At 41.6% G+C, this 15,427-nt stretch overlaps 1 protein-coding gene across 3 annotated transcripts in view; it reads right to left on the bottom strand.

The window, feature by feature from the left end:
- Positions 1-15,427, bottom strand: part of CFAP74 (cilia and flagella associated protein 74) — a 112,093-nt gene that overhangs the window by 72,121 nt on the left and 24,545 nt on the right. For all 3 annotated transcript variants that reach the window (XM_075189599.1, XM_075189600.1, XM_075189601.1), the window contains exons 8-11: positions 14,509-14,619; positions 12,761-12,863; positions 9,284-9,441; positions 2,857-3,061 (exon numbers count right to left, since the gene is read on the bottom strand). In XM_075189599.1, coding sequence (XP_075045700.1) covers positions 2,857-3,061; positions 9,284-9,441; positions 12,761-12,863; positions 14,509-14,619 — 577 coding nt within the window. The remainder of the gene's footprint in view (positions 1-2,856; positions 3,062-9,283; positions 9,442-12,760; positions 12,864-14,508; positions 14,620-15,427) is intronic.

Here is a 15,427-nt window from a genome sequence, read left to right as displayed (position 1 = left end):
TTTTGTTATTGTATACTATATTTATATTATGTTTTATAATTATATTTATCACTTCAAGCTGCGCAGACATCATGCCATAATGTTTATATTGTATAATAAGTGTGTAACCATTTGACTTTTTTATTAGGACACCAAAATCTCTTACCCTTAAATCATACTTGCCAACTCTCCCTGAATGTCAGGGAGACTCCCTGAAATAGGGGTGATCTCCCTCACTCCCTGAATAGTCTGGCATTCTCCCTGACGCTGAGCCAGTACAAGACGTGGTTGGCTTCGCCATCTGTGGCATGAAGACACAGTTCAGAAATTGTGTCCTATGTCCATGTATTGATGCCTATGGAGGTGGCCATTTTCATGGAGACCAAGATTTAATCAAAGACTGACAGGTAAGACAACATGACTTCAGTAATGGAGACAGAAATATAAAAGACACTTCAGTCTCTAGAGATTCATTAGCTGCTTTTCTTTATCGTATAGTTGCCTACTCTCCCGGAATGTCTGGAAGACTGCCGCTTTTCTGGAAGACCTCCCAGGCTCCCGGGAGAGCAGGGCAACCTCCCGGTTCTCACACCCGCAATAGATAAGTGGCGGTGCTTAATGACATAAATATTGTGTCATCTTAGCCCCGCCTCGTGTGTAATTGGCCAAAATTGTGATAATTGTTTAGCGGGCGGTGCCAAAATGATCCGATTCATCAAGCCCCACCCCCACACGCCCACTTCCCCCGGGATCTCCCTGAAGCCAATTGGAGGCAGCCATTTTGTGGACTGAACCAATATTCTTAGGAATGCAGCCCATCAATTCACTTTGTGCCACACGGCTGTCATTGGTTCCTAGTGAACTGACAGACATAAAAACATTGGTTCTGCTGACAAAATGGCTGCCTTCACTTAGTCAATACTGCCTATTTAATTGTTGATATAAAATCCATTTCTTTATTTGGTCACTGTGAAATACATGTACTAAAATTATCCACAAAACCACTTGAAACCTAAAACAAGAATTAATGTAATGGTTATTTGAAATATCAAGCACCGTGTGTCTCGTTCTGTATCATAATTAGAATCTTTATAACATGCTGTTCAAATACAATGAAACTGCAGGTAGCGCACATAATATGAAGCTTCATTACATTTCTTTTCTCTTTACAGAGATAAGTAAAACAACTGTATAACATTAGGGTCCGCCGATACCATAGAACATTATCTGCCTCTTCTGTAATACACAGCTGAATGAATTCTCAAACAGAAGAAGTCTGGCTGGTTTGGTTTCTTTGCAAAATCATTTCACATAGCATGAGCACATACTGTTTTATATTATTAGTCCATGACAATCAGATTGGTCACTTAAGGTAAACGTGTGGAAAAAGACAAGTGGCTAAATAGCTAAATTGTGATGAGATTGGTCAAAACCGAAATAAAAACTCGTTAACTTACTACTTGAACACAGTCAAGCAATTCCGAGTGTGAAATTCACAGTAGATTAAAGATGGACTAGATCTATAGACTAATCTACGCAAGTGTGACAAATGCATTGATCCCGTTTTAGAATGGATTCTGCATATATTTGCAGTATATAGTGCGTTGAAAAAGTATTCAGCCCTAATCAATCTTTTTCACATGTGGGAAATCTGCAGGCGATTTTTTAGAAGGGGATTTTTGCAGGAGTCCATCCCCCCCCCCCCCCCCCCCAAAAAAAAAAAGAGAGATGATAGTGAACAAACAGTAAGAAACTGAAAATTATCATTTAAAAAGGTTTAATCACTTATGGTCAATACTTATTTGAACCAACTCTGACAGCCTGTACAGCCTCTAGTCTTTTCGGATATGTCTCTTTGAACAACTATATGGAGTAACATTGTCTATTCATCCTGGAGAAATTGCTGCTGGGTCAGGCTTGTTGGGGAGTGTTGATGGACTGATAGTTTGACGTCTTGCCCCAGATTTTCTATGGGATTAAATCCAGGACTCTGGGCCACTCATTCACATTTGTTTTCTTTATTTGAAGCCACTCTGCTGTTCTTACAATGTGCTCTGGACCATTGTCCTGTTGAAAACTAAATTTCCTCCCCACTTTGAGTTTCTTGGTGCAGAGTGGCAGCAAGTTTTTGTTCAGGAATACTCTGTAATGTGCACCGTTCAGTACCCATTCATCCGGACAAAATTGTCCGACCTTACTGATGAAAATAATCCCCATAACATGACGCTACCACTGCCATACTTCATAGACTGTATGGTGTGACCTGGCTAGTATACATTGTTTGATTTTCCCCGTTCATGTGGTTTAGTATTCAGGCCAGTCTGGTCAGGGACCATCTAGAGCGTTAAACACATACAAGATATCATATGACTAGCACAATGTCACATGGTTGTATAGCGATACATGCAATGCTGGAAAAAGTCTATTCTCACAAGCAAATGATGTTGTTTAGCACCAATAAACAACGTTTTTCACCAGAGGGTGCTGTCCAAGTTATTCTATGAAGACTGCTACATAGACGTTATAACCATACTTGCCAACTCTCAAGTATCCCACATACTGGAATTTATTTACCATAATGACGCGATTCGCGATGAATCGCCACCCCGCGACAAAATGGAGTTATTGCCATGGGGGCGGGGCCAAAATTACACGATTGACCGCCCCCTCCTACCTTCCAACCACGCCCCCTGCCCGGGACCTCCTGGAATTAACTATGCAAAGGTTGGCAAGTACGGTTATAACAACTTGTTTGCTGATTGAATACTCTGGAATGTGGTCAATTATCCCTGTAGTTTATAAATTACAAATCACATTGTAACATAAATGTTTAATACTGAAATGCTGCTGGGCTACTTCTTTACAACTAGTTCTTACCGTCAGAACCGGCTCCTGGTCTGGCTCAGTCATTATGGCCGATTGGATATACTGCATTGTTTTGGCTCTTAGATTGTAGTGATCCTGACTCTTGCTCCTTTCTATAGAAGAGGTTTGTTTTTTCTGTTTTTCCTGGCCGTCTTCCTCTTTTAAAATCCGACTAATTATTTCTTGCTTTCTTATTTTCTGTGACTCTTCAAATTCTCTATGTGAAAGCAGGAATGATGTACAAATTACTACCTTTTCATGAAGCGTGACACAGTGGAAATGAATGACAGCAGAAAGCAGTATGGATCAAAGAGTTATGTTCTATTTTTCGCAATTTACTTTCAACAAATATTTATTGATGAACTGTAATTTAGTATAATAACAGAATATGGGTATTATATTTTGAAAGAACTCAATGCATGACAGTTGTGGTGTCCAGAAGCTAACAAACAAAAAAATCAGTTTTATTAAAGGGATATTTAATTATCTAAGAGTGTTCTCAGAAGCTGGGTATATTAATAATAAAGCTTATAGAGGCGCACAGCTCAGGATCTTGCCCTTTCAAAATCATAGTGTGAATGAGCGCTGAATACATGAGAATTCAAATGACGCGCTTAGAGTCCATTTAATATTTAAACGGGGCGCTAAAAATAATATAAGGGAATTGATCTACAGACAAATAATGATTTCTGAGAAAAGTTTGCTTCCTGTTCTGTTGCAAAACATTTTTGACGTGGCTTCCAGCGCCCACAATTGCTCGTACTCGGTAAAATATAGTGGAGCTCTAAGGCCATGCTTTTCAACACCTGTGTGTAAGTAGTCTATATATATGAATATTATACAAATATGACACTGAGGAATCAATATACATGAGGATAACTGCTTTCCTACACAAGGTTATAAAGCCAATTCAATATTTGTCCCCATAAAATACTAAACAGATTAGATACAATGGTGCTCCTGTCTGAGGGAAGGTCTGAGTGCCATGTGGAGAGGTCTGAGTACCATGTGGGGAGGTCTGAGTACCATGTGGGGAGCATGTGGGGAGATCTGAGTGGCATATGAGGGACACATGGGGAGGCCTGCGTGGCATGTGGGGAGGTCTGTGGCATACGAGGGACACATGGGGAGAGGTTTGAGTGGCATGTGAGTAGCATGCGGGGAGATCTGAGTGGCATATGAGGAACACATGGGGAGATCTGAATGGCATGTGAGTAGCATGTGCATAGATCTGAGTGGCATGTGGAGTGGTCTGAGTGGCATATGAGGGACACATGGTGAGGTCTGCGTGGCATGTGGGGAGGTCTGTGGCATATGAGGGACTCATGGGGAGATCTGAATGGCATGTGAGTAGCATGTGCGAAGATCTGAGTGGCATGTGGAGAGATCTGAGTGGCATACAAGAGACACATGGTGATATCTGAGTGGCATGTGAGGGGCATGTGGGGAGGTTGGTTTGGCATGTGAAAGGCATGGGGAGGTCTGGTTGGCATGTGGGAAGGTCTGATTTAATTTTAATTCTTGAATTAAGGGCAATATGCAGCCCTTTTGAAGAATAGAGGGCTGCACATGTGGCCCTTGAAATATGTCCCTTTGCGCATCACTGGATAAGAAGAATCAGCAAATGTCCCTTCTTACTCTCTTGGCCCCTATGCTACTACACAAGTGGTCCAGAGAATACACCCAATATACTATACACAATATACCAATACACAATATACCAATATACCAAGACAAGATGTTTGATGAATTTCAGGATGTTCTGAAATAAACACTGCGTTACTTCCCCAATATAATACTCACATGAAGATGGTGAATATGTTCACATGTAAAGTCAACATATCCATCTTTCAGGGAAATACTATAAGGCTGCTTTTAATTATAAGACTTTGCGCAGGTTGTCTCTGATTGCTGATGATATCTGAGCAGCTCTTGCCTATGGTTAAAGCTTCTCAATCCTTCCCAGCAGGTTGAACGCTTCTACCCTCCTTGTGGGCAGTAATTGTTCTATGAGAATAGGCAAACTGATGACGACCACACATCGAGACCCACCAACAGGAATTTCGGGCCCCGGTACAGCAACCTGGGGGCCCATTCACAGCGGCAGAAAGGGGGCGAGGCGGCCAACAGGTTGGTGGCTCATCCCATTGCACAGACAGGCACAGGCCCTTTAAACTCCCCTGCGCACAGTAGCAGTAAATAAGAAGTATATCAGCAAGTGGGGAAAGGTATAATACTGCAGACGTCACCAGGACAGCTGCTTATCAGAGGCCATATACAGCATGAGTTCATTTATAAATAGCTACTGAAATTCATCTTGTGAAAATCTGTGATGAGAAATATTATTTTTTGGGTTATCTTTGTGAAGCTTCTTAAATCCCTAGGGTTTGTGAAACATAATTTCTTTGGTCATCTTCCACAACATCATGAGAGGAAAAGAATACAATGTTGGCTGCGAAAGCTACTCTGTTATACGTCTTATTTTTATTTAGTAACTAATTATATTATGTAAAAGTGTGTAATTGTTTCTAATAATTCAGGTGTAAGCATTTTAACGTTTAATTAAAACTAGCAAGTAATAAATTGTCTCCTTGACGCTCTAAACAAAGTCTTTCTTAAGGAATAACTGTTGCTTAATTATGTCAACCCATTGTTTAATGGAGAGCCGTGTTATACATCAATCTGCTGCAGTGTAGGTTGCTAGGCGATACATCTATGCTTAAAGGCAAACTGTGAAATAATGCATTGTTTTACACATAGGTAAATATAAAACAAAATATTATCTGATTTTTTTCATGCTCCATTCTTGATTACAGTCCACACATTTGTATACAGCGCCTTGGTGTCCTATGATCTCACCTGAGTGATGGGGGCATATCATAACTCTGATTTTTTTATTTTACACTTACATTGAGAACACATGTTAAAATCTCAAGTATTGGCAGCAACTGGCAGAGTGTGCGGTCTGTTTTAGCGGAGTGATTTTACTCATTTTTATCACCTACAGTAGCCTGCAAGTCACATGACTGAGAGCGTCATCAGTCTACAGGAAGCACCGCTATGCTTAACAAACTTCTGTCTGATCTGACCAGATTTTCCCTGGCCAGAGCAGTCGTTTTACTCTCTGGCATGCAGATATTTTAAAATTGCAATCATCATCTTTATTAGTTATTTATATAGCGCCACTTAGTCCGCAGCGCTGTACAGAAAACTCATTCACATCGATCCCTGCTCCAGGGGCGCTTACAGTCTAAATTCCCTAACATATACACACACATACAGAGAGAGAGAGACTAATGTCAATTTGATATCAGCCAATTAACCTACTAGTATGTTTTTGGAGTGTGGGAGGAAACCGGAGCACCCGGAGGAAACCCACGCAAACACGGGAAGAACATACAAACTCCACACAGATAAGATCATGGTCGGGAATCGAACTCATGACCCCAGTGCTGTGAGGCAGAAGTGCTAACCACTAAGCCACCGTGCTGCCTGCTAAGTGCGGCTACTTTTAGAGCTTATAAGCAATTAATATGTTGCTTTACCGTCCTGCTCTGTACAATCTGGATTCAGATTAGCTTGGCATACATTATATTTTTTTGGTGCAAAGGTTAGCAAGAAAATTATGTATTCAGTACAAGTTTGTAGAAGGAAAGAGAATACTAGGCTACTGTCTAACACATTAGTCGGTTTTCATTAAAAGCATTGTGCAAGATGGCACAATGGAAAGCAACAAAGGCCTGTTGTGTATGAATAGGTAAAATGAATTAAATCTTAATGGGGTGAAGTAAAACAATCAGCACTAAGAGCATAGCTGTAACCATCCTAGTGCTAATCATTGCTTTATTTCTTGCTTTAAATATCTGTAAAGCGTATTGGAAGCTGGCGATGTGCCAAGATCAATTTGTTTTAGGATAGTACCCAGTGACAATTATGTGACACGTGCCAGACTGCCTGGGATTGAGGAGTGAAAAGAAGACCTTGAGCGGTAGATAAAGAATATGGCTTATGAGGAAGCAATATGGGGAGAACAATGACCAAATCCATTAAAGTAAAAATGTTTTCCAATTTTTATTTAAGTATTTGGTCTTAAAACAGTTTAATGTTGAAATGTTTTTAACATTTTTGTTTAACTTGTTTTTAAAAATAAATAAATTGTAAAAAACAAAAAGGGAGACGTACGTACTGTTAGAGTGCTACAGTAGACTGAATACTAGTAGTTTTACCAAAACCTAAAATTAGCCGAAACATCAAGAAGCTACACCATGTTACCAGTGCTTAGGTTCACTGTGTGTAGTTAGGCAGTGGAAACTGAGACAGCTAGGTCATCTCATAGAAGGAGGCAGAGGAGTAACACAATGGGTGCGGGGTGATTGGTATATTTGGGATGAGTCTATCCATTATCGACCTTGAGTTGTCTAGTAAAACTGCCTTGGCACCCTGCAATAGGACAGGGGACTCATTAAGAGGAGACTAGATCCACGACTGCTATTCCTTTAAGGCATTTGTCCGGTAAGACCATATGGTTCTATATCGCTTCTTAGTATATAAGAAAAGAATTATCGCCACCTATCTAATCATCAACTATTGGGACGGTAGAAGAAATACAATTCTGCTAATGACCTTCTTTGTCGGACAAAGAGATTGATGAAGGAAAGTCTACAGATGTCTGTATAGAATTACATACAAAATTATACCCAGTAAGCAATTTCCAGTGTCCTGGATTATGGGAGCCCCCATTTCATCATGTACAAAGTGGACAACCCATACAATGTGGATATTATATATTATATGGAGAAAGCTGCCAGTACAATTGGGGCAATGGTTAATATTGCATTTTGAACCATAGGGTAATATTAAATTATGACAATCTCTCTGGATAATATGGTGAAATAGACTTGTAAGATTCTAGAGCTGCCTCCTAATTATACTCATCCATAATTCCAGGAACCCAGCATTGTTGTATCCCTTAATGTGGGCTAGGAAGCTTATGTGGCCAGTATACTGCTATGTATAGCTGAGACAAGCATCTCCCATGAACAAAAAGTTGGTATTAGAAAATTTTCTTGCAGAGATGATAGGGAGCTTTAAAAGGCAATCGTAACCTTTAACTGAAAATAATTGAAATATATTGTAAGTATTGTTAAATGCATAATTTTCCTTATTGGCCTTTATGAAACCATTGTAAGAGTTTAAGCTTCCCCTTCCATACATTCTTCTTCACATTCATAGTGCCAGACCCAGGCATTGGGAGGACTGTGAAAAAAAATCTAAAATTCATATTAGAAGATGTCAATTATGATCCCCTTGACATGCCCACACCATATTTCAATTAAAGTTGTCATTAAACAAGATGATCCTCCTCGGTAGATTTCAACTGTAATTTAGGAATCGGGAATAATTTCTTCCTCAACTGAAGCAAAATTGGGAAGAGTTTCAATGTTTTTTTTTTCTTTTTCTGAATCAACAAATGAGGAGTCGCAGAGAGTGAACGGGTTGAACTTGAAAATCTTAATGCTTCTTGGCCAACATAAACACAATATATCTTTTGTTTGACGGCAAGACTCGCGCAAAGTACAGAATATATAATGTAAATTACCATGCAATGATTTATTAAATCATTTTCTTTTCACTATTATCATATACTCTATTAGACAGACTCATTATGAATTCAGTATTATACTTTTTTCTGTATTCTATATTTAGTCAGTACCATCGGCTCCTAAAATAACACTTGGGACAAGTTTGAAAAGCATCACAGCAATTACTAATACATCCATTTTATTTATTAAATATTCATATAAATGTATTTATCACTGATTTACAGAGATTATCTTTCATTATTACTAATCATTAATCTTGTTATCGCTCACCGCCATGTTCTCCTTAGCACAAGTTTTTATTTCCCTTGACCTCTTAAGACACCTAGACCAGAGGAATAGAACAGCGCCTAAAACTAACTACACGAAGCCTCCAGTAGGCTGGAAAGATCAGGCATCTAGCCTAAGGATCAACCTACAAGACACCACACACAAGCTCCACCCAACGGCTTCAAACAGTTAAATACACCGTTTTACTAATCTTACCCATACTTACCTGCTCTCCCAGAATTTCTGGCAGGCTAACGAATTTCGGGAAGCCCACATGGAGGAGTAGATATCCTCCCAGACGCGATTTTGCATCATTAAGCCCCGTCCCCTGCTATGAAATGCCATGATTTTTGGCATTTCCTGGCATGGGGCAAGGTTACGGCGACACAATAGTGTCACCATGCCCCCTCCTACCCCCTGTCACATGACCTCTCCTCTGTATGGTCTTACTAAGTGGTGAAATACAGTTATTGCAGCGCACACAACGTTTCCTTATTAGCAAAGCGCATAGGTGAATCCAACAATCTTTATTGACAGCACAATCTGTGAACAGGGCACTGGATACCTACTTCTTCTGCTTTTCAAACTCTTGAAGTCGTTTCTGATGGATGATAAACTTTGTCACATCTCCCCCTCTGGCGAGCACAGCCTCTTTCTCCAGCAGCTCTTTCTTCTTGGCCATGGCAGCCTGAGCTTTGTTCCGAGACTCAATGACGCGCAGGTTTTCCTGCACGATTGTTAGAGAGAGAACAGATGTATTACACACATAGCAGCTGAAAACAACATTACTTTTATCACATTTCTTGTAACAATGAAATACATTAATAGTGGCAGGTTTAGACATCTGCTGAATGTTAACAAACATTTGGTAAAGGAACAAGAGGTGACAAACATCAGATACATGTCAATTTGCACCAAGATACTATGAGGGAGCACTGAGGATCGATCCTGAAACCAGCCCAAGTTTGCGTTACCTATTCCCAGGAGGCGGAGTCTAACATGACGTTAGTCTTCACCAGAGCCTGCGCGCAAAGCAGAATGGAACTGGCTGCGTGTGCTACGCAGGTTGCAGGCACTGGAGTTGGTCTTGAGGGTGGTTTGTGTGCAGGAATAGAGCGACCAAGTAATTACATCAATAGAGAAGTACTGGAATTAGATATAGGGAACACACCGGCAGAATAAGGTGCTAAAGTAACAATAGCCAGTAGGGTACAGCAGCGAACAGCGCCAGTATAATGCTAGCTGTGAACAGCACCAGAGGTAAGTCATGTAGGAACTCCACCAGGATACCAGTGGTATATGAATTACATGAGGATAATGCCAGTTATACGGAACTCCACCAGGATAACGCAAACAATAAAGAACTGCACCAGTATACCAACAATGTATAATAGCTGCAGGTACAAGGTGGCCAGGAACACCAGAAATCTAAAATAAATGCTCTGGCACCCTAACAGTGCACAGAGGGGTTTATATAATGTAGGGAGATAGAGGGGCGTTGCAGGGATGCGAATCAGTCATGTGACTGAAGTTGTGGGTGAGAGCAGACGCCCCCTGGCAGAAGAAGAAACAGCTCCACAAAGAAGCAATAGAATAGCGTCCCGGAGCAAGGAGAGTCTGGCTCGTGACAGATACTTTAGATCGAACCTTCCGATCACATTGAAAGGCTTTCGATTCAAGGCACTAAACAAGCTTGTATGAAAATCTTTGCATAGTTTTCACGTTTCATTTTTTCAGTAATGTCCACTCAAATTTCTATTATCATTTATGTAATCATGGCCCTGTTGCTTCCTCTTCTTATGTCTCCCAGTGCTTGAGCTCTAAAATAATGGTGCATGAAGTTGTGGTCAGGGCAAGAGGACACGCAGCTCACTACCATGCCGCACCACATGTCTCCTCCTCACATGCTTACCCAAATGCACCACTCCTCATATACCTGTGCCACACATTGCCCCACCTAACCTGCTTATCCGCACATGCCCCTTCCTCAAAAGTCTGTGTTCCACATGCCCCCTTCCCCACCAGTCTGTGTCCCACATGCCCATTTCCCCACCAGTCTGTCTTACATGGTCCCTTCCTAACCAGTCTTTGTCCCACATGCCCCCTTCCCCACCAGTCTGTGACCCACATGCCCCCTTCCCCACCAGTCTGTGTCCCACATGCCCCCTTCCCCACCAGTCTGTGTCCCACATGCCCCCTTCCTCACTAGTCTGTGTCCCACATGCCCTCACCCTCCTCACCAGTCTGTGTCCCACATGCCCTCACCCTCCACACCAGTCTGTGTCCCACATGCCCTCACCCTCCTCACCAGCCTGTGTCCCACATGCCCCCTTCCTCACTAGTATGTGTCCCACATGTCCCCCTCCTCACTAGTCTGTGTCCCACATGCCCCCCCCCATCCTCACCAGTCTATGTCACACATGCCCCCCCATCTTCACCAGTCTGTGTCCCACATGCCCTCACCCTCCTCACCAGTCTGTGTCCCACATGCCCTCACCCTCCTCACCAGCCTGTGTCCCACATGCCCTCACCCTCCTCACCAGCCTGTGTCCCACATGTCCCCCTCCTCACTAGTCTGTGTCCCACATGCCCATTTCCCCACCAGTCTGTGACCCACATGCCCCCTTCCCCACCAGTCTGTGACCCACATGCCCCCTTCCCCACCAGTCTGTGTCCCACATGCCCCCTTCCTCACGAGTCTGTGTCCCACATGCCCTCACCCTCCTCACCAGTCTGTGTCCCACATGCCCTCACCCTCCTCACCAGTCTGTGTCCCACATGCCCTCACCCTCCACACCAGTCTGTGTCCCACATGCCCTCACCCTCCTCACCAGCCTGTGTCCCACATGCCCCCTTCCTCACTAGTATGTGTCCCACATGTCCCCCTCCTCACTAGTCTGTGTCCCACATGCCCCCCCCATCCTCACCAGTCTGTGTCACACATGCCCCCCCATCTTCACCAGTCTGTGTCCCACATGCCCTCACCCTCCTCACCAGTCTGTGTCCCACATGCCCTCACCCTCCTCACCAGCCTGTGTCCCACATGCCCTCACCCTCCTCACCAGCCTGTGTCCCACATGTCCCCCTCCTCACTAGTCTGTGTCCCACATGCCCCCCCCATCCTCACCAGTCTGTGTCACACATGCCCCCCCATCTTCACCAGTCTGTGTCACACATGCCCCCCCATCTTCACCAGTCTGTGTCACACATGCCCCCCCATCTTCACCAGTCTGTGTCACACATGCTCCCCCATCCTCACCAGTCTGTGTCACACATGCTCCCCCATCCTCACATGCTTGTCATGTTACCAGAATGTTGATGAACCTGCAGCCCACTCAATCTCTGTACCACATGACTGGAGACAGTACATGAGATGGAGTCTCGGCAGGTCCTTAATAATAATCCTGTAATATCCACTCCAGCGTACATTTTGATTGCAATGCTCAGCAAATCTCTTATCCTAAATGTATTAATATTAGTATTAATATAAAAAGCAAACCTCATACTTATTGTGCAATAAATAGCATAGATAATCTAACATACAGCAAGCCCCGCTCAGAAGCTCTTTACAGCTCTGGGAATAAATGTTTTAAATTGCAATTCTAGCAAATTGACAATATTCGGCGACCGGTATAATTTAAAATGGCAATGGGTTTAAAGGCAAAACTTGGTGTCTCTGTGAGAGGCACTGAACACGATACATTGATCGTGCCCTTGTGTATCAAACTCCCATTGTCCCATAGATTGTAAGCTTGCGAGCAGGGCCCTCTTACCTCTCTGTCTGTATGTATTACCCAGTATTGTTTTATTACTGTTTGTTCCCAATTGTAAAGCGCTACGGAATTTGCTGGCTCTATATAAATAGATGTTGTTGATGATGATGATGATTTACCAGTTTTAATCTTAGAGGCAAATCCTGCAATTCCGTGTAGCATGTATTATTAGCACAAACATATCAGCAGAACGCTTAACTCCTCCAGGCTGGCATAAAAATAGCCGCGGCTGTTATCTGTAAGTGAGAAAATGTAGATTTTCTAAAACGGTACCCGGTTCAGAGAGATGTTGTTTTTCAGAGATAGGACAGCTTGCATCCTCTTCTCCAGGTCCTCTCTGCTTTTCTTTTCTTTCTCTGTCTCTTTCTCATGAACTCTGTGGGTGCCAAAAATATAATTTAGAGATCTCAGCTAGTAAATACAGAACACCTACACACATTGGGGGCAGCCATTTTGTAAGCTTTGTGTCTCGTTGATGTCACCTAGTTCCTAGCGAATGGACAGGCTGCATTCACATAGACAGTGGTTCAGACTAGACTAGACTTGTATCAGCTGTGTGTAGGTGATGAGTGAACTATATAAAAGACACTTTTACTTTACGAATAAATGTACTCTTAGTAGTGGGTATAAATCAGTGCAAGCTGCTTTTGGCAAAAAATATTACTTCAGACTCACCAAGCATTCAATGGAGAGCAAACTCATAAATCACCACCACAATGCAGGTTGTAAGAGGTTCTGTACAACGTTATGTTATCACAAATGACCAAAACAAACCTACTTGCTTGGCATGTTTTTGATAAGCCTTTTGACACTGGCAAGAACCGCCAATTGTCCTCAGCACATCCATTTCTGTACAAGGCCCCAACAAACAGGCCCCACCTACTTTTTGTGACATCACTTATTTTGAAATCGTGTTCCTTAATGGAAGACGTGTAGATGGACCAATCCGTATTAACATCTTTGGGTTATGTGTACTCACATTCTAGGGATAGTTCTTATCAAAATCACTCACCTAGCACACTGTGGTATCAGTTATATCGGGATGGGTACGTGTAAACGATAGTGACAACACCGACGGTTAGTGTAATGACATCACATATCCGATGCAGACATTCTCGACAATAAATACAGACTCACCATATTAATGTCACCTGAAGTATCTGACAGTGTTGACCTACATTCTGAACACAACAAATCAACGCACAGAGTTTTGACGTCATTTCAAACAGCGATCCCGATCCCCAAACTCAACCCGATCCCTAACCTTAACACTTACGTAGATAAGTTAAGCGGCGGGACCAGGCATTGCCACTTTGAAATCACGAAAAGGACGACGCTCTTTGAAATGACGTCAAAAGGCCGTGCTGTGATTGGTTGTGTTCGGAATCTAGGTGAACACTGTCGGATACTTCAGGTGTCATCCGTATGGTGAGGATATATTTATTTATTGTCGGGCATGTCAGTATCGGACATGTGATGTCGGTACAGTAACTGCTGCTGTTATCAGCACCGATAAGATGACTACCACCAGGTTATATCAAACACACAATCTATGCAGTTTTACAATTAAAGGGAACTGCAGTTGAAAATGATTAAATACAGATGTAAAGTAATATAAGAGACGTGTATAACAGCATGCAAAAGTATTCAAATCCCTAAAGAATCAGCACATTTGTCTGTATTACAAATGACACTTACACAGATTGTACCAGACAGCAATTTTATTGCGAACCAGTAGGCTCTTAAAGTTAATGTTCCAACTCATAATCCATTAAAATAAAGTATTTACACGGTGATCAGTTACCATAGTGCTCCCTGATGTACGCACCTAATCACAGGGAGAATTATTGGAATATTGTGGATTGCCCAATGACTAAAGAGCACTAGAGAGCAAAGGGGTTTGATGGGTACAGAAGTCTTTTCTCTGGACAGATATTTAAAAACAATGGAATAAGCAACTTCCAGAGTGTAAATAAGACTTACAAAGACGGGAAACGATACTGCGTCCTAGCAAAACAAACCTGGTCATAGTTTCCTTCAGAAACTGAACAGCTCTCTCGTGATTCTTCTGTGCTTCCTCCGCAGCTTTACGATAACGCTGCTCTTCCTTCTTCAACTTGTTCATTTCTTCCCTAAATTACCAGGAATATACTCAATAATAATATCCACCTAACTCAACAAGAGAGACATTTTATATGACCATCCTGTCATCACATCTAAATGTTGCTGTATTTTTAAATTAAAATATCTACACACTTGAGATCCATTAGAATAATTTTACATTAATGCGCATATTTAAAGGCACTCCAATTTAATTGTACCAAGTACAGGAGAATGTATGCTAGAATGTATACTTGATATGTCAAAACATACTGACAGATATATAAATATTAATAAATATCAAGCATCAGACATATTTTGACAAGTGATACATGCATGTTATACAACTAACATAACAGGTAAGCAATATCAAATAAATATAAAATATATTTAAAATAATGTTTGTGAGAGTATCTTTACACAAGGTTTAGGCTCTTCTCAAACTCCAAAGTAATATGTATACAGATTAATACTACTATCAATGTAATTGAATACTAAATGGAATTGTAATTGAAATATAAATTGAGTCTTTTTTCCCCCAATACTCTGTCTTACGGATTCACCCCCTCCCTATGTATTGTTCCTATACCACAAAGTTTCTTCTTACAATAAAAATAAGTTTAACAAAAAAATAAAATAAAATTGTTTGTGCAATGATAATATAGTGCGTCAACAATATAATAAAATACCTGGGGGTATATTTACGAAGCTGCGGTTTGGAAAAAGTGGAGATGTTGCCTATAGCAACCAATCAGATTGTAGTTAACATTTATTTAGTACATTCTACAAAATGACAGCTAGAATCTGATTGGTTGCTATAGGCAACATCTCCACTTTTTC

Source organism: Mixophyes fleayi, chromosome 11, assembly GCF_038048845.1.
Source record: "Mixophyes fleayi isolate aMixFle1 chromosome 11, aMixFle1.hap1, whole genome shotgun sequence".
In the NCBI taxonomy this organism is placed as follows: Eukaryota; Metazoa; Chordata; class Amphibia; order Anura; family Limnodynastidae; genus Mixophyes; species Mixophyes fleayi.
Note: the sequence above shows the minus strand (reverse complement) of the source record. Positions and strands in the feature narration are given on the sequence as shown.